This window comes from Mastigoproctus giganteus, chromosome 11 (genome assembly GCF_048544385.1).
Source record: "Mastigoproctus giganteus isolate SK-2022 chromosome 11, ASM4854438v1, whole genome shotgun sequence".
NCBI classification, from domain to species: Eukaryota; Metazoa; Arthropoda; class Arachnida; order Uropygi; family Thelyphonidae; genus Mastigoproctus; species Mastigoproctus giganteus.
In genome coordinates, this window is record NC_143585.1 from 143,378,993 (window position 1) to 143,405,995 (window position 27,003).

Consider the following 27,003-nt stretch of genomic DNA (forward strand, 5'->3'; position numbering starts at 1 on the left):
GTATATTGATGTGAAAAGATGGAAATCTTGTTCTTACTAGAATGGTCATCTTTTCATTCAACATTCCACGGCCTCCAACTTCGATCAAGGCAGGTTACTTAAACTGCCCAGTTAAGATTTACATACCAAATCCTTTGAAGTGTTTTAAGTGCCAAAAGTACAGCCACTCACAAACATCCTCTTGTGGTAACCTTGCCTGTGCTAGATGTGATGCTAAAGACTGCAAGAGTAAGGAATTTACAGCTTCAAAACCAATCTGTACAAATTACCAAGGAGAACACCTTGCATACTCTCAAGCATGCCAGCAGTGGAAGGAAGAGAAAGAAATCTAAAAACTCAAAAGAAAGCTGAATATTTCTTATCAAGAGGCCAGGAAACACATCCAGTCGGTAAACAGTGGCAGACTTTCGTATGCCCAGAAAGACTGACAGCTACCACTCCTATATCTGTGTCTCCTGATGCTCCACTGGTAACAAAAAGTGATAGAGATAAGATAAAAAAAAAAATAATAATAAAAAATCTGGAAGTGCCCGACGTAACGCAAGAAAACATGGACATTGGGGTAAAAGAGGCACCACGTGATTCAGTTGTGGACCTCTTTGCTGAGAAAGAAATGGACATGAGACTGTAAAGTGTGTTAGTTGTCTGACTGCACCAGGGGTTTCCCCCATCTCTGCGTTTTGTACTTTGTTTGTATGACACAGAACTCTGTGGAGGCCAGAGGATTTAAAAAGTGTATGGAGAGTGGTTTGTTGTGTAGTGTTATGTTCTGTTGTTTCTCTGACCATTTAGCCGTTGGGACCCACCATAGCCCACACTTTGCCCCGAGGAGGTAGGTCAGGCACCCAGTAGATTATTTAGGTGGCAGGCCCCGCCACCTATTTTCCGAGGATTTCAGTGGAAAGACCTATATATAAAAAGGGGGAGGGGATGAAGCCTAGAATTTGGAAAGGCCGAAAGAGGTTTACGAGAAAGCGGTTGAATTTAGATGTTGATTAGAATTTTGTGGTATCGTTGAAGGCTTACTCGGTCAGTTTAGTTAAGAGTGGCGGGGGACTGGAGACTGTGGGGAAACAGGTAGAAGGATGGGGACAATAGAGTTTGTATCCCCAAAGAGGACAGTGGGGATGAGCCACACCAGGCAATGTATGGGGAGGCAAAGAGGGGAGGAGACAGAGACCCGTAACCTTTCCCTGCCCAGTGATGGGGTTTTAAAGGGAACCGGGTTTGAGTACCCAGTTCAGATCGCCAAATGGCATGTTGGCAGCAAAGCTGCAGTATGTCTTTCTTTGTTGGTGATGGTTGTCAGGTGCATGTAGTGTCGAATCTGGTGGGATATTTTAGCTGGCAGTGGAGAACCCACCAGAAGAAGGGGGGTGGCAGAATAATTCCCCATCACTGGCGGGAAGTGGGAGAGACATTTACTTCATTCATAATCTGCATTCTCACTCTACTTGCATTCTACTTTTATACTTTTTTTTCTTATAATTAAAAATTTTTTTTTATTCACTCATCTTTTTTCTCACACACCAGGAAGGGGTGCAATGGTATGTAGTGTAAATTTAAATATTAATGCTTAATAATTAAGCTAAATAAGAAAGAATATAAAAGATTAAAACTAGGGTTAGTGCGTACTTAAGTAACACACTAACCCTAGTTTTTCTCACACACTTACACTCTCATTTATTCTTCTGGCTTTCATTTCATTTGTTCGACTCTTGTTTTCTGCACTGCATTCACTGGGCACCTCAACTTACTGTTATTCTTCAGTTGTGCTGCAGGCCTAGCTGCAAATTATTTGCAGGCCAGGGGACAATGCAGTGATAGTGTTTGTGTTGTTAGTATATATAAAGTAATATAAGTTATTATTAACTTGTATTCTTTCAGCCAATTATATTTGCTCTTCCACTCATTCACCCTCTTTCCCTCATGTTGGGTCACTCCTTCTTTCACCAAAACTGGCGCCTCTGTAGCCGGTTGGGCAGGAGCAACAGTGAGTAGCATAACGCTTCTTGATTAGACCGGGGTTCAAGCCCGTGACCACCAAATACGGAGGATGCGGAAAGGTCAGGGAATGACCACCGCATATCCGGGAGCAATATGGCCTTAGTTGCTAATGCTCCTAATAACAAACAAGTAAGAATCACCAAAACTAACATTTATTCCCTTTTACCATAATTTCTAATTCACTCTTTCACTCAGTGACCAGCATATTCATTCTGTCTTTTATTCTCATTCATTCATTCATTCTACATTGCATCCCCTTGCTACCAGCTTAGCTTACTGAAATTTTTCAGCTAATCTGCTTCCCTGGCTGCCTGTACATCTCCCTCCCCTACGTGGTTACTTATTTCATGTGGGGCCTCAGGTTCCTACACATGACAGGGTAGTCCTAGTAGGGGGGGTACCCAGTTCAATCTGGTTTTGTCATGTCAGGATTCTGTCAGAGTGCAGAATACTGCTGTCCTTACAGTTTTTAAGTCGTTGACCGGCGTAGTGGGAGACGTGGGCAATTTTAACTATTGATTATTGTTTAATTTCTGGGGAGCTGAATTGCCATTCTTTGGATAGTTCTGCACATTTCGAATACTTTCTGTGTGAAGGTTGCAAAGGCTTTATAATTTGACTCTTCTATAATGAGCAGATGTTCTTCTTCCCTGGGAAAGGGGCTAATCTTTGCTATTAGCTGTGTTCTGGGGATGTCATTAATTATATATTCATATAGAATGTGTGTCCAGTCTTCACATCTTGCAACAGGTGCAATTTGGGTCATCAGTCAGCCTTAAGGAGGTTAGTTTCCCCTTTAGGGAGCTGTGACCTGTTAATATGAATGCTGTAAAAAGTCCAAGGGCATGCCACTTAGATGGCTTTGGGCTGACCATTGCCACCCATGGCAGAAACCTTTTGTTAATTAGACCTCTGGTTTCCTGCTGCCACTTTGTTTGCCATACTTACCTTACTCACTTTGTTTTCCGTAGCTCATGGAGCTTTGTGGCTATTCTTTTGCTTTCAGTATTGAAGGTGTTTGCTGTATCAAGGGCTATCCCCAGAAATTCTGTGAGTATGCCCTTTTTAAGTCTATAATACAAACCTCTTTTGGCTACTTCCAGATAAAGTGTGAGAGCTCCGGCCAGAAACTGTAGGCAGGTGTGCTTACTAATGAAGGTGTCTTCATATGTCTAAATTGCCTTTTAGAAGTATTTGTTTGGTTTTTTTCAGGCGATATTTTGAGCAGGTGCATTCGTGCCTACTCCTACAGCTGCAAGAGGGTGGCGTTTGATCTTTGCTCTACAATCACTCGCGTGTTACCTTTTTCAATGAAAATCATGTCATCTGCGAAGGCCAAGCTTTCCACAGGGCCCACATCCAAGGCCAGAAATTTGTCCAGAACAAAGGGCCAAGGATTGAACCCTGTGGGCAGCCTTTATTCACAAGATGTGTCAATACCTGGAACCTTGTGCATGCTGAGGCACTTCTGCTGTAAGGTGGGTGTTTATCACCTTATATGGGTTTTGTGGGGCATTTGCCTGGCAGAGTCTCCTAAGGACACTAGGCCACCAGAGTGAGTCAAATGCCCCAGCAAAGTCAATAGAGGTTGCCAGCATATATTTTTCCTCTATTTTTAACTGTTCTCAGTAGGTGGTGCATGGCATCCTCTGTAGAGTTGCTATGCTTAAAACCATACTGATTGTTGGAGTGTAAACCTGCTTCTGTGTTGTATTAAACTAATCTGCTGTATATTAGTTTTTCGTATATTTTCCCTAGTACAGGAAGTAGGGCTATTGGTCTATGTGATTTGGGATCAAATCACATAGACCAATATTTTTGGGAGTATACCTTCTGTCGTACAGTTATTATATAGTGCTATTAATTTGTCTGGTGCCGTTTCTACTAATTTTTTGATAATCTCAACCTCTAAGAGGTCAAAACCTGGTTATTTCTAACTCTTATGTAGTAAACAGAGGTTCAATTTTGGCATTGTCACATTGGGTGAATGATCCGCAGTTTCAGTCTGAATAATACTGTCTAGGATGTTATTTACAGTCTGCTCAACACAGGGTTGGGGTTCCATCTGGTTTTACAGTACTTTCTAAGACACATCCTTTTGGTAGCTTGTTGTTCACTATTCAGACAACTCCCCAAGGGTTATTGTTTCCAGCATTCCTTTTTCTTTTCTCTTCTCTTATGAGGGCTGTATACTGGTTCTGAGAGTTCTGTAAGAATCTCTCAGCGCATCCACCTCATTTTGTGGCCAAGATGTTCTGGTTCACCCCCTCTCCTGAGTACAGTCAGTTCGGGGCACTGCCAGGGGACTGCCTGCTTTCTCTTTTTTTTTTTCCGTGCGATAGAACAGGTCTGCTGTTTTTGTTAAAATGTTTGTCATAGTCAGTGCTTGCTTGTCCGGGCTACAGTTGCCTGATCCAGACCACTCATTTTCCTGTTTTTGCCCAAAATTCTGTCATTGTCCAAAATCCTTACTCACTCTGCATAACTGATTAAGATTTTCCTCTAATTCTTTGGGATCGTGGCTTATGACCACAATGTCATCTGCAAATCGTAAATGGTTTAGGTACTCTCCATTCACATTGACTCCTTTCTGCGACCAGTCTAATCTTTTGAAAGCTTCCTCAAGGGCAACAGTAAACAACTTCGGAGATATTGTGTCTCCTTGTCAAACTCCTTTCTCAATTTTAAATTTCCTACTGTCTTTGTCTAGTCTAATAAAGGAGGTAGCACTCTCATATATTTTCTTCAAAATCATAATACAGTAAACCCCCACTATTACCGAAAATGCGAATACTGAGTTATGGCTCCCATAGTAATAAAGGGGTTCCGTTCCAAAGTATGAAATATATAAGAAAAACTAGTCTAAAATTTTGTCTATGTATGTATTATATGTACCTTCATAATATGACTATGTACATAGACAGTACATAGTGAAATGCAAGCATACGGCATTGAAATGGAAATAAGAAACAATTTAATATTATATGTAATATTTATTAGAAATTTCAAACAAATCTTTCAAACCAGTGCCTTTGCTAGCAAAGAAACTTATCCCGCCAGTGCTATCACCAGTTTTGCTAAAGTGTTGATAAAGGAGTTTTGCCTTTTCACGAATGATGAGTGAACTTAACGGACTTTTATTTTTGAGTTCGGTCTTCTATCCACAGATTTAAAGCTTTTTCCATTTTTTCTAATTTAACATCATGAGTTACAGAGCAAATTTTTGAAGCAATTAGTGTTTTCACAGACACTACGGCAGATTTTTTCTTCAGACTTCTTGATTGATCGTACCTTTGACTCATTGATTTTATAATGTTTTGCCACTGAGGAGACACTTTCACCATTAGAAATTTGTCTAATAACTCAATTTTATTCGCTAATGTCATCACCTACTTTGATATTTTGTCTCTTGTTATTCGTAGCCATATTTTTGTACGGGTTAGAAAGAAAGTGAATAAAGTCACTTTCTTTCGTAACACGCTCGAAAAAGTCTGTTTTACACTGCAAAATGGTAGATTTATCACTTTTGTAAGCATATCAATTTATAAATTGATAAATTTATTCAATTTATAAGCATATAAATTAAAAGCAAACGACGAAACCTTCCATGACAAGCGCATAACACATACTGAACAAGGATTAGCAAGAGACATCCAAGCTCGCGATTTTGTCACCCCTCTCCCCCCACCCACTGAGCGCTGTTTTGACCAGGAAAGATAATTTTTGCCACGCCCATGTTTTTTTTATGGCGAAAAATATTCATGGCACTTTAAAATTCACATTTTTTTAGGTTTCATTTTATATTAAATCAGCGATCGTGAATACGCGAAACCGCGAAACCGCGGGGGTTTACTGTATGTGGAGTATCTATGCCTTGTCTTTCCAGTGCCCGAAACATTGCCTTATGCTGTATGGAGTCAAATGCATTTTCATAATCCACAAATGCCAGGCATAATGGTGTTTTATGTTCATTTGCTTTCTCCATTAGCTGTGATATTACATGAAGGTGATCCATAGTTGAGAATCTTGTCCTAAAGCCAGCTTGCTCTTTCGGTTGATTCTCATCAAGTATTCTTTCTAATCTATTAGTAATGACCCTTGTGAACAACTTGTAGATGTAGGATAACAAGCTAATTGGTCTATAATTTCCAATTTCTTATTTATCTCCTTTTTTATGCAGCAAAACTATGATTGCATTATTCCACTCCTTGGGCATCACACCTTTTCTAATGCATTTTGTGAAGAGTCTTGCCAGTTTTTGTGCTATGTCTCTTCCTCCCAATTTTAACAACTCTACAGTAACTTCATCCGGGGCTTTCTGATTCTTCATTTTCTTCAACGCATGTTCTACCTCATCAGGAAGAATATCAGGTTGTATGTGTTACTAATTTGCGATCCAGCTTCCCCATTGCTGGCATCATTCCCTCGCTCCTTGTATAATTCTCTATAGTAGTCTTCTGCTATTTGAATTATGCCTTCTCTGCCATTTATAAGTACACCATCGCTATTCTTCAGTTTCAGTATCATTTGTCTTTCTCTATTACTGCTCATGGCTGCTGATTTAAGTCCTTTGTTTTCCCTTAATGCTTGTTCTACTTTTCTTGTGTTAAATCTGGCCTCTCTGAGTCTCTTTCTAATGGATTTGCATAAATCACTATACTCAATTTTCTCCTTGTCAGTGTTTATCTTGCTCTTCATTTGTTGTCTTCGGTTCATCATGACAAGTGTTTCTTGACTAATTTTTTCTTCTTTGGATTTCCACTTTCTACTAGTTTACTAATATTTTTCAGCTAAGCTGCTTCCCTGGCTTCTTGTACATCTCTTCCTCCCCTGCATGTTTACTTATTAAGTTAGAGGCCCCCGGGTCCTCTACTCAAGCAAGGTAATCCTAGGGGGGGGGGGGGAGTCCTAGTCAATCCGGTTTGTCATATTTAGGTATCTGTCAAGGTGCTGATATATAGGTACCCTGCCAGTTTAAATGTCTTCATCTGAGTATGGTCGAAGACATGGGCATTTTTGACTATTGATTACTGTTTGGCTGCTGGGTGGGCTGGATTGTCTGTCTTTGGATATTTCTTCGCATTTCAAATATCTTTTGCATGACGTTTGTGAAAGCTTTATAATTGTTTTCATTCTGCTATGAATAAGTGTTCTTGTCCCCTAGTGAGGGGGCCAATTTCTCCTATTAATTTTTTTTTTTTTTTTATGAAAACTCCAAACACGGAAGGTATCAAAACCTATAGTACTTAGTACCGTGCATGGGTTGAAGGAGAAGTATGGGGGAAGGGGGATGCCGGAAACTTTGCTCTAGAGACTAAACATGGGTTTCACCACTTCAAGCCTCAGATGATCAAAGTGATGGTATTTCACCGGTTGATGAAAGTCATCTACCACCTAATAATTGGGTTCTAGGGATGTCATAAATTATACATTCATAAACAATCTGTGCCCAGTCTTCACTCTCACCACAGGTGCAGTTTGGATTGTCAGTCAGCCCTAAAGGAGGTTAATTTTGCCTTTAGGGAGTCGTGACTTGTTAATATAAAGGTACTGAAGACTCAGGGGGCGTACCACCTTGGTGGCTTTGGGCTAACCCATTGCCACCTGTGGTAGAAACCCTTTGGTAACCAGACCATTGCTGGTGGAGTTTTATGGCTATTCTTTTTCTTTCAGCCTTGATGTTGTTGGCTCTATCAAGGGCTATCCCCAGAAATTCTGTGGGTGTGCCCTTTTTAAGCCTGTAGTATAAGCCTATTTTGGCTATTTCCAAGTAAAGTGGGAGAGAACCAGCCACCACCTGCAATGCAGGCATGCTCACAGTGCAACATGCTCTGGTTATAGTGAGAAGTATTGTCCTTTGTATTGTTTCAAGTTTATTCCTGTTTTTGACTATGGACGTTTGGATGAACCACACACCGACTCCATAGGTGATGACATGCAACAACACTGCTCAGTAGCCGACTGGGCTAGCCGAGTGGGTAAAGTACCTGCCCGGCAACCCAAAGGTCTTGGGTTCGATTCCCGCCTCAGGCTTGGATCAAAGTACTGCAAAAACCTTGGGAGGTGCAATATGGCCACAGAAGCCGATGCGCCAACAATTACCAAATCAAAAAAAAACAAAAACTGCTCAGTATATGATTGCCTGGGTCCTTCTTTTGAGTCCCCTAGTCAGCTTGACTGATCCTGGCAATCATCCCTGCATAGTTTCTTATTGCCAAGTATGCCTAATGGGGATAAAAAGTTAATTTTGAGTCAAAAACAACCCCTAGATATTTTAGTTCTGTTACCATTTTTACTGTTTTTCCATTAATTTTAATTTTAGGTGGTCTCCTTAGGTTTCCTTTCAGTAGTATAGATTTAGTTTTTTCCTGGTGATTCCTGAGCATGTCTATTTATGCCCACTCCTACAGTTGCACGAGGGCAGAATTTGATCTTTGCTCTACAACCACCCTTGTGTTTTCTTTTACAAAGAGAATCAAATTGTCCGCAAAGGCTAGGCTCACCATTGGGCCCAGAAGAAATGGCCAAGGATTGAGCCCTGCGGGCGACCTTTATACACATTGCGTGGCAACTTTTCGAACCTTGTAAGAACCGAGACACTTCTGTCTTTGAGGTAATTGTTTATTACCTGATGGCTATTCTTTTTCTTTAGATAGAGGATTTTTCTGGCGGAGCCTCCTAAGGACACTACGCCACCAGAGTGAGTCAAATGCCCTAGCAAAGTCTTTTGAAATTGCCAATGTATATTTTTCCTCTGTTGGACTGTATTAGTTTGGAACATACCATAGTCTTGCCTAAAATATTGGGATTGTTCTCCCTTCATGGCTGTGTTGATTGATGTTTCGGCTTGATACGTATCTTTGTAATTGCTGTATATTGTATTATAAGTTTGACATTGTTGTTTAATGGCTTACTTTACGAGGGTTTCTTGTTTCAGGGGATAATTCTCCCATACAGCTGTTAAATTATTTTTACCATGGAATTGGTACAGGCAACCACTGTATGTTTGTAATTTAAGTTTTGATTTAGTAATGATAATAGCACATGGCAACCTTTGTATAATTGTATTATAAGTTTAGATTATGTTAACAGCTTTAAACTTTGCACTTTAAACTTTATTTTCTAACTTCTTCATTTTCAGGGATGTCTTCTTCTTCTTCCCTTTCTGCTTTCTCTCCCCTTCCATCTCCCTAACTAAACCTTCTATTTCCTATCTTCCTTTCAGTTGAAAACTCGAGGCTCCCAGGCTTGCCTGATAGCCACAGTAAGTGTCTCTGGTTAAAAGTGGACCCTGGCACACCTCCTCGTAGCCAGGGTTGGGAGTCGGGGACCTGGTGTCCCCTGCCCCCCGGCTGCAAAGTTGCCAGGTGCTGGCACTCAACATAACAACACACGTACTTACACACCTACATACATACACTTGCCGGCCTTGGCCTTTTGTCATTTCAGAAGCTACAGTGGTATATAGGGGAAACCCTGGAGACTGCAATTAAAAAAATACACCTTGACCTTGACCTTGTGTTTTTTACCATGAAGGAGGGAAAATGCCCGAGTTTAGATTTGATGGAAGTTCCTGTCTTGAAAAGAATTTGGAAAGTTTGTCCAAAACCGATTGAAAATCTAATTAACACCTGTCTTAAGAAGGTTCTTTTGCTAAATCGTGGAAGCAAGCGTATTTTCAAATATTATTAAAAAATCCTAACAAATCTGTAAACCAGGCATCATCATACCATCCTATTGCCCTTCTTCCCATTCCTAGGAAATTACTGGAAAGACTTATTGTTGCAAGATTTCTAAATTATTACAATAGAAAAAATTTACACATACCTAATCAATTCGGTTTACTAAAGGAAAATGTACAGTAGATGCAATTAAACAAACTATGGATTTGGTCTCTACTTCAAGTACTAAATACGTCTTTTGCCTCTTCATGGACTTCAAAGGGGCATTTGACACCTTATGGTGGCAGAGTGTCCTGGCGAGGTTCCAGGGAGGCTGGGTCTCTGTCTCCATTTACAGAATTATCACTGACTACTTTCAGGACAGATGCTTTGTAGTGTCATCTGGACATTGCTCTGTATTGAGACCAGTTACTCGCAGCTGCCCTCAGGGATCCATTCTTGGCCCTGTTTGCTGGAACGTGGTCCTTGATGGGTGGCTAGTTAAAGAAAACGAACATATTTCTAAACTTGCATATGCAGATGACCTTGTTGTTCTCATATATGGTAATTCCAGACTTGAATTGGAAGAACGTGGAAATGATGTGTTGCTTGACTTAAATACTTAAGTCAAGGTGTGTAACCCACAAACTGGAGATGACTGTAATGAAAATCAAACAAATGCTCTTTAAAGGTAACCTAACTTTACAGAGACCACCAAACATAAGATTAAATGACCAACCTATTAAAATTGTCTGTACGTATAAATACCTTGGCATAATGGTCGATGATCGGTTTCAGTTCATAGCCCATGCAAAATATATTCTCCAGAAAATAAAAACACTGACTGGAAAATTAATTAGAATTACAAGATGTGCTTGGGGCATTAAGCCTTCTACATTAAAAATGTATTATGGAAGCATATTTTTACCTATAGTTTGCTAGGCATCAGGTGCATGGGGCATTAGTATTTGTAAATGCCTTGTAAAAAGTATTTTGTGCAAGCTCAGCGGTTCTTTTTATTAGCGACATCAAGGGCATGTCATACAATTTTGACATCAGCTCTCCATGTGCCAACAGGCAAACTGCCCATTCAGTTTGAAATAATATTTAACTACTTACAGTATTATAGGCGGAAGGGTTTACCTGCTGTTATTGACCACTATACACTTAATCTAGAGTTACCAGTTAAGAAAGATGTGTAGAAAATTCAGAATCAGTTCCTTGTAGATTGGCAAGAGGAATAGTCCAGTGATACTAAGGGTAGAATAACTAATAAATTCATGCCTTGGTTTAATCCAGGCTTAGGCTTAAATTTAATGTTCTTGATTTCAGGCCATGGAAGTCTCCACTGTGTAACTGTGGAGAGCCTGAAACAGTGCAGCATTTAGTTTTTGAATGTAACTGTTACTTAGATTATAGAAGAGACTTACAAATATTGACAAATATATACGAGGAGAATGACCTACCTAGATTTCTTGACAGTAAAGAAAATTACCTTGCATTGGCAGAATTCACAGATAAGATCTTTAGGCGAAGATCTGATCCTTAGCATGGAACTGATCCTTAGGAAAAACACTTGTGTCCCTTGAGAACGTGATGTTCTCCATTATGTTTGTACTGAGCACAGAGCTTTTGCTTGGTATTTTGATTCCTTAAAAGTCTTAGGAAAAACTGTGTATAAAAAAAATTGAGACTGTCTTAATTAGAAATTAATGATAAAGCTTTCATTGCTGAGGTTTGCAGCAATTTTGAATTTGGCTTAATTATAGACAATACCGAATCGAGTCAATTAAAGATTGGTGATAAAAAATATATTGAACTTAGGAAAGTTTTAAAATGAGTACCTTGTGGGCTCAGGCAGTTGGCCTTTTTTAAATGGTTGTTCTTGTGTTCTGGGTGGCTCTGGACATAATTGCTGAACTGACTTCCCACACAGGATGATGACAGAACTTGGAAAGAAAATTTTGCCTTGCAGCTTCATAATGCTGAAATCTCAGATTGGTGTAATATTTTGGGTATAGTCTATTATCTGACTTACTGTTTTCTTGTTGTGAGATCAGGATTTCTGACTTGCTAAATTGAAATTTAAATCACTGTGAAATTTTGTTAGATAGATATTGAGCTGTTTGTTGATGAATTTATATCTTAGGTTGAGATCAAATTTCAATAGAGTTGACCTGTAGTGATGGGGATAAAGAGGTTATTCGATTATCACAAGACAGTGATTTTTGGTTTAACGTAGTTGTTGTTGGGTGTTCAGTATAATGATTGGATGTTTTCAGTTGTGTAAATTGCTTTCTTACTGGCTGGGGAAATCCCCATTAGCTAGTAACTTAGCCATCTTGTCTTTTCTTTGCTGCATTTTTTTTTTTTTTTTTTTTTTTTGTAGTTGTTGGCGCATAGGCTTCTGTGGCCATAATGCACCTCCCAAGGTTTTTGCAATACTTTGATCCAAGCCCGAGGCGGGAATCGAACCCGCAACCTTTGGGTTGCCAGGTAGGCATTTTACCCACCCAGCTAGCCCGGTCGGCTCTTTGCTGCATGATCTTGTGTAAAAATTAAGAGTTTTAATCATAATATCAAGAGTGTTAATAATAATATCAAGAGGTTTAATCATAATATCAAGAGTTTTAATGTTAATAGTTTTAACCAAGTCAATTGAAAATTATGTCTTGGTATCTGATTGATGCAGCTGTGAGATGTTAATTTTCTTGGTACTGCTGCCAGGTAGACAGTTATTGTTCTACAAGATTAATCTAAATTGTTCTACAAGATTATTCTAAAAGATTAATTTTCTTAGTTTAAAAATTGACTGTCTTTTCCACTAATAACTTTACTCTTTTCTTCCTACTTTGCTTCTTTTCTGGGGATGCCTATTTCTCTTGTCCCCTTGCTTTCTATCCACTTTCCTTTCCCTTCATTTTCAGTACCTTCTGTATCCCTTTTCCTTTAAGTAAGAGTCTCAGCTAGAAAGTGGAACCTGGTGCACTTCCACATGGCCAAGGTTGGGGACCAGGTGTCCCTTGCCCCCGGCTGTGAAATCGCCAGGTGCCGGCACTCAACATAACAAGACACATACTTGCGCACCTGCATATATACACTTGATGGCCTGACCTTTGCCTTTTCAGATGCTACAACGACATATAGGGGGATCCCTGGAGACCGCAATTAAAACAAACACACTTTGACACCTTGTGTTTTTTTACTGCTGCGAGTAGGTGGTGCATGGCATCTGCCGTAGAGTTGCCCTGTTTAACTCCATACTGATTGTTTGAATAGTATCCTGCTTTAGTGTAGTAGGTTGAGATTCTTTATAAATTAATCTTTCATATACTTTCCCCATTACTGGGAATAGAGCTATAGTTCTATATTATTTGGGGTCCATTGGAGGTTTCTCAGGATTCTTTAATATGAATCTGAGCACAGCTACTTTTGTGGAATTTTTTCTCTGTCATCAGTGAATATACAGATTTATTAGTTTATCAAGGTTTCAGCAAATTTTTTTAATTATTTCCACTTTTAGGAGGTCAAATCCAGGGCATTTATAGTTTTTGGTTTTAATTAAAGCTGCTTGTAATTCTTCTATTGTAAATAGAGGCTCTATGTTGGCATTTTCAAAGTGTGTATTCTCATTGATTATGTCACTCTGAGAGTTGGGTGACATAATAAATGTCTCCCCAGCCTCAGTCTGGATAATAGTATCTAATGTGTTAAAAACACATTAGATACTAATAGGATCAAGAGAAATTAATTATCTGTACTGTCATGAATAAGATGTCCACTATACAGACCACAGGCAGGTATATCAAATTATATTCTTAATGGCAAGATTCTTGGCACAGACAGGCCACAAATAAACTGTGCCAAAAATAAGACTGTAATTAAACAATGGCAGTCCAGTCTACACAGGGTCCAAAGTGAAGAAGTTGTTCTTTACTCAGCTGCACATCAGTTACACTCATCTGACAAGTTCATTTCTGCTGAGGGTGGATGATCCATCTGTATAAGAACTCTGAAACTATTTTAACCATTATTCATGTTTTCATGAAATATCTGCTTTTTACCACCCCATGTCATTTTTGTTTTATAGATTTTATTAATCTGGTTGAACCATTGACACTCAACCAGATTTTAGATGAGAATATTTGTGATTAACTTTTTATATTCTGCTAATTTATACACGTGCATTTGAATTTATACTTTTACATTTTGATATACATTTGCCTCCTCTGATGTGGTAATCTATTTAGAGGTTACCAGATATATTTTTTTATGTTTTCTTTATCTCAACTTGGTGTATTATTGCCAATGCGCCACTAAACATCAAATGCACTGGCCCCACAGGAACTAGTTATTGTTAGTGACTATTGTCAGGGAGACGGGGAATATACTGTGCAAGAAGGATAGGTGGAAAAGGACCAGGGTATGTCTGCCAGGGGCAAAAGTTGATGATGTTTTGGAGCAGATATCTTTTTTTTAAGGGCACAAAAGGTGATATTGTTGTACACGTTGGAATTAATGACATTAAGAGTAAGAGATCTGCAGATTTCATAACAAGTGCAGATCGATGTTGAAAAAAAGTCATGAGTTAGGGTTGAATGTGAAAGTGTCTGCAATTCTGCCCAGACCCAATAGAAGGGAGTATATGATGAGAGCCTTATCGATCACTTCGGCCCTGGGAGATTGTGGAAGGCCAGGGGGTAGAATATTTGTCAGCCTGGTCTGTGCTTGTTGACAGGAGAGACTGCTTCTACAGGGATGGGGTACATTTAAATAGAAAGGGTGCAAGAATATTTGCTGATGCTATTGATGCAGTGTTAGGTGGGTCGGAAAATTGCTAGCTTGGGAGGAGATACACAGACTAAAAGGTTAACAGTGGCCGCAGGCAGAGGCAAAATTAATTCTTGCACTGTTTCTATTATAATGAGCAGCAGCCTGAAAAGCAAGGCAATGGAAATTTCCTGGACTGCTGGGAGTCATAGTGGAACAAGTAAATACATGGGCTGTGTTAGGGTGACTAAGAGTAGAAACAGGTGTATGTATACTTGCATGTACACCAATGCTAGGAGTATAGTAATAAATTTGGTGAACTTGAAGTGCTAGTCAAGACATCAAAGGGAGATATTGTTGGGATATCAGAGATGTAGTGTCACACAGACATAAGCAGTGCGAATAGGAATTTGGGGAGTATAATATGTACAGAAAGGATAGACAGGACAGAAAGGGAGGAGGGGGTTATGCTGTTAGTTAAGAAACATAAAATCTAAGGAAGTGCATCCAATTAATGTTGGTGGACAATGAATTGAGTCTGTTTGGTGTGACATAAGCACTGGGAAAGGAATGAGAGTAAGCGTGTGTGGTATAGGCCTAATGAATATGATGAGTATAATCGGAAGTTGTGCAGAGAAATAGAGTCGGCCAGTAAATCAGAATGTCTTATAATGGGGAATTTAAACTTTCCAGATCTACTCAGCCCATCTACTCAACTTTTCTAGACCTTGTTGCAGCAGCGTACTGTCATTAGTGTCATTAACAACCCTGCTGACCTTCATACCATCTGCAAACTTGGACATTAAGCTTGAAATACCATCATCAATATCATTAATGAATACAGAAAACAACAATGGACCCAACACTGAACCCTAGGGGACACTAATAACATTAGTCCACAAAGAATAGTGTCCAATGATTATCACTCTCTGTCTTCTCCCACTCAACCATCCCTTTATCCATAGCAGCAGTTTTCATCCAATGCCACACTGCTCCAATTTGTGCAGCAGTCTTCCATGTGCAACAATATTGAAAGTCTTTCTAAGGTCCAAATATATGATATTAAAATTATTCTTTGCAGCCAGTTCCTTTGTGACTACATCATAGCATCCAATCAGATTGGTCCGACAAGACTTCCCCTTAACCCATGCTGTGTCCGAGCTATAACTGAAATCTTCTCAGGATGATCCTACACTGCTTCTTTAACTAGTGCCTCCATTAATTTCCCTAGAACAGAAGTTACACTTACAGGTCTGTGATTACCTGTGTCTCCCTTTGATCCTCCTTTGTGGATTTGGGTCACATTTACACATCTCCAGTCCATGGGTACGTCCCCTAAGTCCAAGGAAGCTCTCATAATTATGGCTAATGGTTTGCTTACATCCTTTGCTGCCTCCTTTAATATAACTGGATAGATCTCATCCACCCCGGGTACCTTTTTTATGTTTATCTTCAACAATTTCTCCTCCACTTTACTCTCAGTTTTTACAAAATTGTCTAGCTCACTACCATAGTTTAATTCACCTCTGACATTCCCCTCCCTGAATAACTCCTCATGTGAAAGTAGATGCAAAATACTCATTTAGTTTGTTAACCACCTGAGCAGGATCATCAACAGTTGAAACATCGATATCAAGTGGACCAATCTGATTCATCCCTTTCCTTCTAGAGTTTACATAAGTAAAGCAAAGTTTTACATAAAAAACAGCAGAGAACTCTTTGTTGTTTTTCTTTGCATCTTTTGGTAAAGATTTTTCGTTATCTGCCTTTGCCTGCCTAATCTCCTTTGTGACTTGGTTACAGACCAGCTTATATCTATCATAGGCTTCCATGTCACCCATTAAGTTATATGTATCCCATGCATTTTTCTTCTCTGCCATATGTCTCATTTGTTCATCTGACATCCATTTAGGCCTAAACCTTGAACAACATTTCTTAGTTGGTATGTAAAGCCTAGTAGCTTCCAAGATAAGTTCTTTGAATGCTTCCCATTTTGAATTTGCTGTTGGTAACATCATCAGTTGATCCCACCATATAGAATTTAAATATTTTCTCAGACCACTGTTGTCACCTTTAAGAAAGCAAAAGTCCTTCCCTTTAGCCTTGATGGTAGTTACACCTTTGAGTAAATCCCACTTCAGCACACTGTGATCACTGCCACCTAGTGGTTCCTTTATCTGCAGATTCTTAATGCATGAAAAATCACTACTGATAATCAGATCAAGGGTATTACTCGTTCTAGTTGCCTCCCAAACATGCTGCTGTAAAAGACAATCATCCACAAAAGCCTTGTGTTAGTGACCAACCCTCAAATTCCTGTCAATCTCTGGAAAATTAAAATTCCCCATTGTAAGACACTCTTATTTACTGGCCCACTTTACTGGTGTGCACAATTGCTCATTATACTCATCAGATTGATTACACCGATAACACACACCTACTCTCATTTTTCCTTTCCCATTGCTTATGTCACACCAAACAGACTCAACATTGCATTGTCCAGCAACATCAATTGGATGAGTTTCCTTAGATTTTGTGTTTCTTAACTAACAGCATAACCCCTCCTCCCTTCCTGTCCTGTTTATCGTTTCTGTACACGTTGTACTCCCCAACTTCCAATTCTGCACTGCTTATGTCTGTATGACACCACGTCTCTGACATCCGAAAAATATCTGCCTTTGATGTCTTGACTAGCACTTTAAGCTCATCAAATTTATTAACTATACTCCTAGCATTGATGTACATGCAAGTATACATGCACCTGTTTCTACTCTTACTTGTTCCACTATGATTCCCAGCAGTCCTGGAAATCTCCATTGGCTTGTTTTCCAGGCTGCCACTCAATTGCATTTCAATAGAAGCAGTGCAAGAATCCTTTTCTCCTCTGCCAGCGGCTAGTCCATGTATCTGTCCCCAAGCTAGCAGTTTTCTGACCCACCTAACTCTGCCTCGATAGCATCAGCAAATAATATTGCACCCTTTCTATTTATGTGTATCCCATCCCTGTAGAAACAGTCTCCCCTGTTAACAAGCACAGACCAGGCTGAGAAAAATTCTACCCCTTGAGCCTTGCACAATCACTCCAGGGCTGAATTGATCGACAAGACTCATCATATACTCCCCCCTATCGTGTCTGGGCAGAATTGCAGACACTTTGAAATTCAACCCTAACTCACGGCTTTTTTTTCAGCATTGACCTGTACTTGTTAAGTAATTCTGCCAGTCTCCTACTGTTAATGTCATTTGTGCCAGCATGTACAACAATATCACCCTTTGTGCCCTTAAAAGAAGATCTGCTCTACAACGTCATCATCATCCTTTGCCCCTGGCAGACATACCCTTGTCCTGTTCCACCTGTCCTTTTTGCACAATATGTTCCCCGTTTCCCTGACAATAGTCACTGACAACTAGTTCCTTTGGGAACAGCACATTCTGCCTTGGAAGTTGCCACTCTGTTGTGTGATATTCAAGTGCAAGCTCTGGTATTGATGTGGACACTATTATAACAAAGTCAGTAGCATGGGAACATTTCAGTATTATTACGCTCAAATTCAGTTTCTCAAAGATTAAACTTTCCTTTAAAAGTTTCTATGTTATCACGGAGTATTAATATATTTGTTCTCTGTCCTTGAAGACTTAACTTTAAATGATTAAGTTTTTCAAATATATCAGCAAGGGAACTAAGTTTTCCACGCCATTTTTGATTTCTAAACAATTATGCATGGTTCTGTTTTTATCCGATAAAAACAAAATTTCATGTTTGAGATCAAAAAGACGTTGCAACACTTTACCATTGGACAACCATCTCACTTTTGTATATAAAAGAAGCGTTTCATCCTATTTCATTGCAAAGTAATGTGAAAAGTCTAGTATTTAAGCTTCTACTTTTTAAATAAAGTTGATCACACTTATCATATCTTTCAAAACTTTGTGAAAATCATTTTGTATTTCCTTTGCTACTAATGCTTCCCTATGTACTGTATAATGCAATGATTCAAAACTATATTTGGAGTAATTTCCTTTACTTTGCCTTTTAATGCAGCCGCACCATCAGTACAAATCACAAAGCAGTTGTTTCACTTTAGGCAATATTTGTTTGAAAGAAAATATTTATAACATCACAAATCTTCTCACCCATCGTTCTTCCTTCCAAAGCTTTGCAAAATAGAAAATTCTCCAAAATATCTCTCTCTCTCTCTCGTAGCAGAATCTTAATCTACAATAAGTTGAGCAAGGTTTTAAATATCTGTGAATTAATCTAACTGTATTGCAAAAATTGGACTTTCCCTCAATTGATTTAATAAATTGGATTTTATGTTGTTTGTGATAACTGTCTCTGGATAGAGGAATAATATTTAAATCGTTGCTGTACTTTTTTTTCTCCATGCATAACTGATATCATTTTTATTGCAGAAGGGAGAACAAGAGATTCAGCAATAGTATGTGATTTCAAATTTATTTCCTATTAAATATTAAACTTCCAACGATGCTCTTAAAGCTTTATAAGGAACTGCAGTGTTTCTTCATGAAAGATTTCAGACCTTCTATGGTGTCAGCGTGTCTTTTGAACAAGGATTAAGTTTTTTCATTATCTCTGGATGTTTCATATATAAGTGTCTTTTTAATTTAATAGGTTTCATGCTTTCGTTAGCCAGTTTTACACAACATTTTACGCACGCAGGACATTGCTCATTATAAACAACACTGTAAGTAAAGCCGTACTTCATAAATTCTTCTTGATATTTTCTATTCTTTTTCATTCTTTTTGGTTGGAATATGATGGCTCTGTACCAGAAATTAGTGGTTCCACTACACTGGAAATAATGTTAGTGTCCAAATTTTCACATGATACATTTCTTACCCTTTCAACTTCTGGTGTATCTGTAGCAACATTATTGTCATCACTTCTCGACTGTTTTGTTCTGATTACCCAATTTTCCATGGTAAAATATGTAAAAATGTATATTTTTTTGCTTCTTAAAAGCACAACCATAATATAAAAAGTACCAGAAGAATGAAAACACATCCAAGTTGACGTGAAAGCACCGAATTACGAAGTAGAATAATGCAAAGTGTGCGTGCAACAGACTTGCTATTTATTGCCACAGCATATTTGCACCTCTGGCCTTCAGACAATTTCAAAAATTTTTGTTGTAGGAAGCACGAATTAAGAGCTAGAGGGATTACAGTTCAGCAGTTGAATAGTACTGAGAAGTCACACTAGTCAGCTGGTTTCTCTGTGTCCATAGCCAGTGAGCAAATTAAGCTGTATTATCCACAAGGACAATAAGTAGGGAAGCCACCTGCATCACATGTGAAACCACTCCCCAAAAAAATAAAGAGTGGCAATAGGGTTCATTCGTAACTCAGACTTCGTTCTAGTAGTAAAGTCTCTACACCTATAGTATTGAAAAAGTAATTTTAACAACAGGCTTTTTGGCTTTCATGTACACAAAAACTAATTTTATTTAAAAATTTCCAGGACCGCTTTAATTTATCCCGTGACTCCCTATGGGGGTCACGGGATAAATTAAGTTGGTAGAACACCACTGATCTAGACAAGATTGCAGTAATAGTTAAGGCACAGCATGGGTTTGTTAAAGGGAGGTCTTGTCTGACCAATTTGATTGGATACTATGATGTGGTCATAAAGGAACTAAATGCCAAAAATAATTTTGATATCATATACTTGGATTTCAGGAAAGCTTTTGATACTGTTGCACATGGAAGACTGCTGTACAAATTGGAGAGGTATGGCATTAAGGGTAAGTTGCTACAATGGATAAAGGGATGGTTGAGTGGGAGATGACAGAGAGTGGTAATCGATGGACACTGCTCTTCATGGTCAAATGTTATTAGTGGAGTTCCCCAGGATTTGATGTTGGGCCCATTGTTGTTTTGTATATTTATCAATGATATTGATGAAGGTATATCAGGTTTAATGTCCGTGTTTGCAGATGATACAAAGGTTGGCAGAGTTGCTATTGCAGTAAAGACAGTATGTTACTCCATCTGGATCTAGATAAGTTGGACAAATGGGCTGAGAAGTGGCAACTAAAGTTTAACATTAACAAATGTTAATGTTAATGTGGTACTACACTCAGCGAAGTGGAAAGTGAAAAAGACCTGGTGGTAATTGTGCAGTCAAATATGAAGTTTGCTGAGCAGTGCAGACAGGCTGCCAGGGCAGTTCATGGAGTCTTGTCAATGATATATAGGAATTTTGCTAGCAAGAACAGGGAGGTGATTATCCCATTATACAAGGCACTGGTCAGGTCACACCTAGAGTACTGTGTACAGGTCTGGAGGCCTCATTTTAGGAAGGATTTAGAGTTGGTAGAACGAGTACAAAGAATGGCAACAAGATTGCTAAGGGGAACAAATGGGTGCTCTTACCAAGAAAGCGCCCGGAGAGTAGGCAACTTTGAGGTGATCTGATCGAGGTGTATAAGGCCTTGAATGGGATGAGCAAGCTGAATGCTGGTGGGATTATTCCTCTTGCTCAGATTAAGAACTTGAGGAGACATAGAATCAAATTGAGGAAAGACAGTTGTAGAATAGATGTGCGGAAATTTTCCTTTAGCCAGCGGGTAGTTAATTGGTGGAACAGACTTCCGTCTTTTGTTGTGGAAGTTGATAGACTATAAATTAACTACTTTGGTAGTTAGCTATGTTAAAATGATGCATTTGCACTAACCTACATATTAGGAAGTTGATAGCCTAAATAAATTTAAGGCTGAGCTGGATAGGCATTTGGAACGAATGGGTGAAATGGGAGGGTAATTTTTTTTTTTGGCTGATGCTGCATAAGCTTGCTTTCTTGCATCGTATGCCTCTGCTAATGATAATGCTAACCAACTAACCAACTGTTTTATTTTATGTCAAAAGTTTCACATGGTTCACCACAAAAGAAAGCTATTCTGTATTGGTTATTTCTGTTTGGCTACTAAAACGTTTTATGATTTTTAATATCAGGAAGAATATATTCTCAGATTTAAAAAAAAAAAAAAAACAAAGGTTTTTTTTTTTTTTTTTTATGAGAAACATACACATTGCTGTAACTAAGCATTTTTTGTTCAGTATTCAGGACGATATTTTATAATTTATTTCTAAATCTTCATCTACAAAGTTAATGACAAGTCCACTTGTGATTGATAGGATCATGTGACGAATAAAAGTTTTATGCATTCTAGACTGCCATTAAATGACATTACCTAACCTAACCTAACCTGTAGACTTATCAGGAACTGTGAACCTGGGCATAGGAGAGACATGTTAAGTAAACAGGAAACCAGTAGATAATTGTCTTGTGTTCCCCTGAGTTGAGGTAAAGGGATACAAATGTTACAATAAAAGTGTGAACAAACATCAAACAGTACTACTCTTAACTACCTCAAACTGTATAAATTGAGGGATGCTGTTTGTCAAATGAGACAAATTTTGTCTCATTTGACAAACAGCAAAATTCTGTCAACATTTTGCTCCACGACACTAGAACACTGCACGATGTAATTCAAGCACTATTGTGGATGGTTTGCAAGAATCATCATATTACAGACCTTGTCCATTCATTTCATTTTTTCATTTATTGAGTAAAGCGGCCCCTAGCCAAAAACTCTGACAAATCCTCTATACATATTATAGACATGGTACAATATACAATTATTACATACATAAATACATTGTACAACACCAATGAATTCAAGTAGTACAACTTGACAATCCAACTATATACTTTGCAATGTGATCCCAAACTCAACTTCAGCACAATGAGCCAGACAAGCAGGACAAATAGAATACTGAAGGTACTCCGACACGGCATAGACCTTGTCCAAGGGAACAAGGGCTGACTAACCTCATTGAAATGACATGTCAGTGAAGAAATCTAAAAATGATGAAGGTATCAATAGCTGAGTTGCATTTGTATGGCTATTTCTTCACATGGGTATATCTAGGTACTTCTTCACTGGGTGGATCAAGTGACTAACTTGTGGTGGTAATTATATAGAAATATAATGGTATGATGCCTTTACTCTGCTGCATCACTGAATCAGTAAATAAATTATCATATCTTACTTTCTGAATACCCTTTACATCATTGTAGTCTTAGTCTTCAAATATCACATTTTTATTTATTTATTTTTTTATTTGCAGATTATGTGTTTCATAGAGAAACACTTGAAAAATATTGTGACAGAGTCAAGAGACAGTCCAGTGGAAATTTTAAAGCTGTGTCTGTCTGGATTAAATGTATGCCACAATCATCCTATCAACCAGGTTTTTCAGCCCAGTTGGAATTTCTCAGAACTGCCTTTTAATTCTTCTTTTGACAAATTTCTGAAGGAAATAGCTACATTGATCACTAAAGGTGTGGTTAGTGTTTTCTTAACTATAACTTAACATATACATTTGCATCACAAAAATCTGGGGATATTTTGAACCAATGCACAAAATTTTTTTTATTGGAAATGCAATGGCATAGAAATGCATAGCTGAGGGGTTATCACAGAAGTGCCAATAATACATGTGTTTAAGTTGATTGCTAAATAATATGATAATATTCTTGTCAAAGTGTATTCTTCTAACCCTGTGGTCATGCTGAGGTATGACTTTTTTTTTTTTTAATCCAGATATTACTGAGACATCTGCAGTGATTTCTTCAGCAGAGATGACCAAAAAGAGTATTGTAAGAGAATACTGGAGAGCACTAAAAATGTTTTGGATATCTACGTAAAAATATATTGGTCCCAGCCCAGCCCCCTTTTGATTCCTAACTTTATCAGCAGACCCCAAAATGAAATATTGTTTTATAGTTACCAATAATAAAACTTCAAAATTGCCCTTTCATGTTTCAAAGTACAGTCAGTCCTCGTATAGCATGATCGCTGTGTTCCTAGAAACTCTCGTGCAATGCAAAATCATGCAATATAAATAACAGGACCTATGGGAAAAATAGGGTTAGTGCCAACCACCCAAGATTGAACACACATTTGTAACCAAAACATTACCAAACACGATAAATAATCGTAACAAAATACTTGCATATTTTATTACTACTATTATGTAATGAAATATTGCTAATGCTTTTGCTTCTATCGTAAGCAAACATGTTCTTTGTTTGATCTTCTATCCAAACAGACGTTCCATCTCTTCCAATTCTTTGTGTCTTGATCTAATGGATTTTGTTACACTTTGAGTTGTTCCTGCTATGAAAGTTGTTTTTATTTTCTCTGCATTCTTTCTAATTCTCGGCATTGCCTCATTTAGGCCTATAGCACGTGCAATATCACATGGTCTTCATTTTGCTCAAAGTGTTTCACAATTTCATATTTTTTCTCTACGACAGAGGTGGACTGGCCATAAGCCTTACCGGGGAAACCCTGGTGGACCAGAGGCCAGAAGAGGATGGAGGCCGACGTATGAGGCTGCTACAAATTTTCCCGGGTAATAAATTTTGACTCAGTCCGCCTCTGTCTATCCATATTGCTTTTCTTTTTTCTCTCTGAATCTAGAGTGTCTTCACCAAGATGCTTCTTTTTCACACCTTTTAAGTATTTTACTCATTTTTAGGGAATAAAGCATAATTACAAAATGAGGAGCACACTTGATACACATAAAACTGTGCACGTGTAGCAAATGAATAAGCAACACCATAAAGGCAGAGACACACTATTAACACCTCACTAGCTCACATTTTACTAAAGCACATTTCTGGGGGTTACTACCATAAAACAATAAAAACAATTTCCAGTTGCGATTCTGCTAGTGGAATCTATGACTGGTAGTAAACTCTATCTAATTGCATATCAAGAAACAAACTTCATACCAGAAAGGTGCAAGGTGGTAATTAAAACTTGTGGTGGGCAAACAAAATACTAATATCTGTTACAGAATACCTAACAGTGTCACAACTGTATTTGTTTGCTATTGGTATATTTTTTGCCATCTTATTATTAGCAGTATTGGCAAATGATGCAAGAACGCAAGCTTATAAAGAATCAGTAAAAAAAAAAAAAAAAAATCCAATCCATCCCCTCCAATAGTTTGTCCAGTTCTTCCTAATTTATTCAAACTATTCATTTTCACAACAACGGATAGAAGCTTGTTCCAGTGATCAACCATCTGTTGGCCAAAAGCAAACTTCCATGAGATAAAAAAATTTAATAAACAATTCTGTTTACATGTTCGTCAAACATTCCTTTTTTTCTTCAATCAAATTTGCGAATGCTGCATAAGCATTTATAGAAATTCCAACTTACGTAGAGTTCCACGGAACGTAACCCTTATATAAGTCGGGGAGTGGCTGTAATGACTCTTCATAGCTGTTTAAGCAAAACTTTGTTTGTGAAATACCTTTTAGAGTGGCAAAATAATTCTGCATTAGCGAATAGTCATCCATATTTTCCTACATGCTCTAAATTCTTTTTGTGAATTAAATGATATTGTTCAATATCCAAAAAATTCAGGTACTGATTAATATCTATATCAATGGCATGTAAATGGGTTTCTATATATATATAATATATAGAAACATAATATAATAATAGATATATTAATATCTATATCAATGGCATGTAAAGGGGAAACACATTTCCCCATAATAATGTAAAAAGCCACACAATTCCAGCTAATCGGCGCCTCCGTAGCCAGGTGGGCAGGAGCAGCAGTGTAGCACACGCTTCTTGATTAGACTGGGGTTCGAGCCGGTGACCACCAAATACAGAGGATGTGGAAAGGTCAGGGAATGCTGCTCCTGCCCACCTGGCTACGGAGGCGCCGAATAGCTGGAATTGTGTGGCTTTTTACGTTATTATGGGGAAATGTGTTTCCTCTTCACCGATATAAAAAACATAAATACATTTTCAGAATCTTCTCTTCATTTCTATCATGTTGCGTTTGACTGCCATTTCTTGTAAACACAAAGGCTAATCGTGCATAAGCGAATTCGGTCATGTTATATACGATATTGTTCCCCTATTTATAAATCGTATATGATCGAATTCGTGTAATGTAAACACATGTTATACGAGGACAGACTGTATATAAATTAAAAAATAAAGATAAAAATTTGTCTCTCTGTACTTTAATCTCTGTAATTTAATCCATTCACAGCTTCTGCAAATGCTAAAGAGAAAAAGATTTCTAACTAACAGCTTACCTCTCAGAACTAGTAGGACAGATAAACCTGTATCTTTTTTGCATGAATTTCATTCAGGTGCATGTAGACGAAGAGTTCACCTTCCTCCAGACTTCATGGACTTGTCTGTGAAACACATTTACATGCCATTGATATAGATATTAATCAGTACCTGAATTTTTTGGATACTGAACAATATCATTTAATTCACAAAAAGAATTTAGAGCATTTAAGAAAATATGGATGACTATTCGCTAATGCAGAATTATTTTGCCACTCTAAGAGGTATTTCACAAACAAAGTTTTGCTTAAACAGCTATGAAGAGTCATTACAGCCACTCCTCGACTTATATAAGGGTTACGTTCCGTGGAACTCTACGTAAGTCGGAATTTCTATAAATGCTTATGCAGCATTCGCAAATTTGATTGAAGAAAAAAGGAATGTTTGACGAACATGTAAACAGAATTGTTTATTAAATTTTTTTATCTCATGGAAGTTTGCTTTTGGCCAACAGATGGTTGATCACTGGAACAAGCTTCTATCCGTTGTTGTGAAAGTGAATAGTTTGAATAAATTAGGAAGAACTGGACAAACTATTGGAGGGGATGGATAGGTGAAGTGGATTTTTTTTTTTTTTTTTTTACTGATTCTTTATAAGCTTGCGTTCTTGCATCATTTGCCAATACTGCTAATAATAAGATGGCAAAAAATATACCAATAGCAAACAAATACAGTTGTGACACTGTTAGGTATTCTGTAACAGATATTAGTATTTTGTTTGCCCACCACAAGTTTTAATTACCACCTTGCACCTTTCTGGTATGAAGTTTGCTTCTTGATATAATCACTGCTTATTTCACTGTACCAGATCTGAATAATGTGTTCTTGCAATCTAATCTTGTTTGATGGCTTTTTAACAGCAATTTTCTGTCCCATACCACTCCACTCCAGCAGTTTTTCAGTCAGATTAAAACCGGACTTGCCCCTTGGAAGCAGGCTGGACTATACAAGCATTCCACATGTATCATATACTATCTGCTAAGCCTGAAATACCAACATTGCACTTTATTTTGGACTTTTATCACTTTGATACATTAAATCTTAGTATTGTGATCAGCTTGATAGCATTGTTATTAAATGCACAGTAAAATTTGTTAAATCTTGAAAATCATTGCAGACTGAAGGGATGGAGTGGTTCTGATAATCTTGCATCATTACAGTAAATCCCCTGTATTGTTGAAATCACTTTTGCCTACTGTCTGCGACTCATGACGTTGGTAATTGTTGTTTGTTTGTTTTGGTTTTTAGGAGCATTAGCAGCTAAGGCCATATTGCTCTGGGATATGAAGTGGTCATTCCCTGACCTTTCCGCATCCTCCGTATTTGGTGGTCACAGGCTCGAACCCCGGTCTAATCAAGAAGCGTGT

General features: G+C 38.1%; 1 protein-coding gene across 3 annotated transcripts in view; it reads left to right on the plus strand.

The window, feature by feature from the left end:
- Positions 1-27,003, plus strand: part of LOC150078490 (uncharacterized) — a 160,323-nt gene that overhangs the window by 49,842 nt on the left and 83,478 nt on the right. For all 3 annotated transcript variants that reach the window (XM_090385525.1, XM_090385527.1, XM_090385526.1), the window contains exon 4: positions 22,593-22,806. In XM_090385525.1, the coding sequence (XP_090241651.1) occupies positions 22,593-22,806 (214 nt within the window). The remainder of the gene's footprint in view (positions 1-22,592; positions 22,807-27,003) is intronic.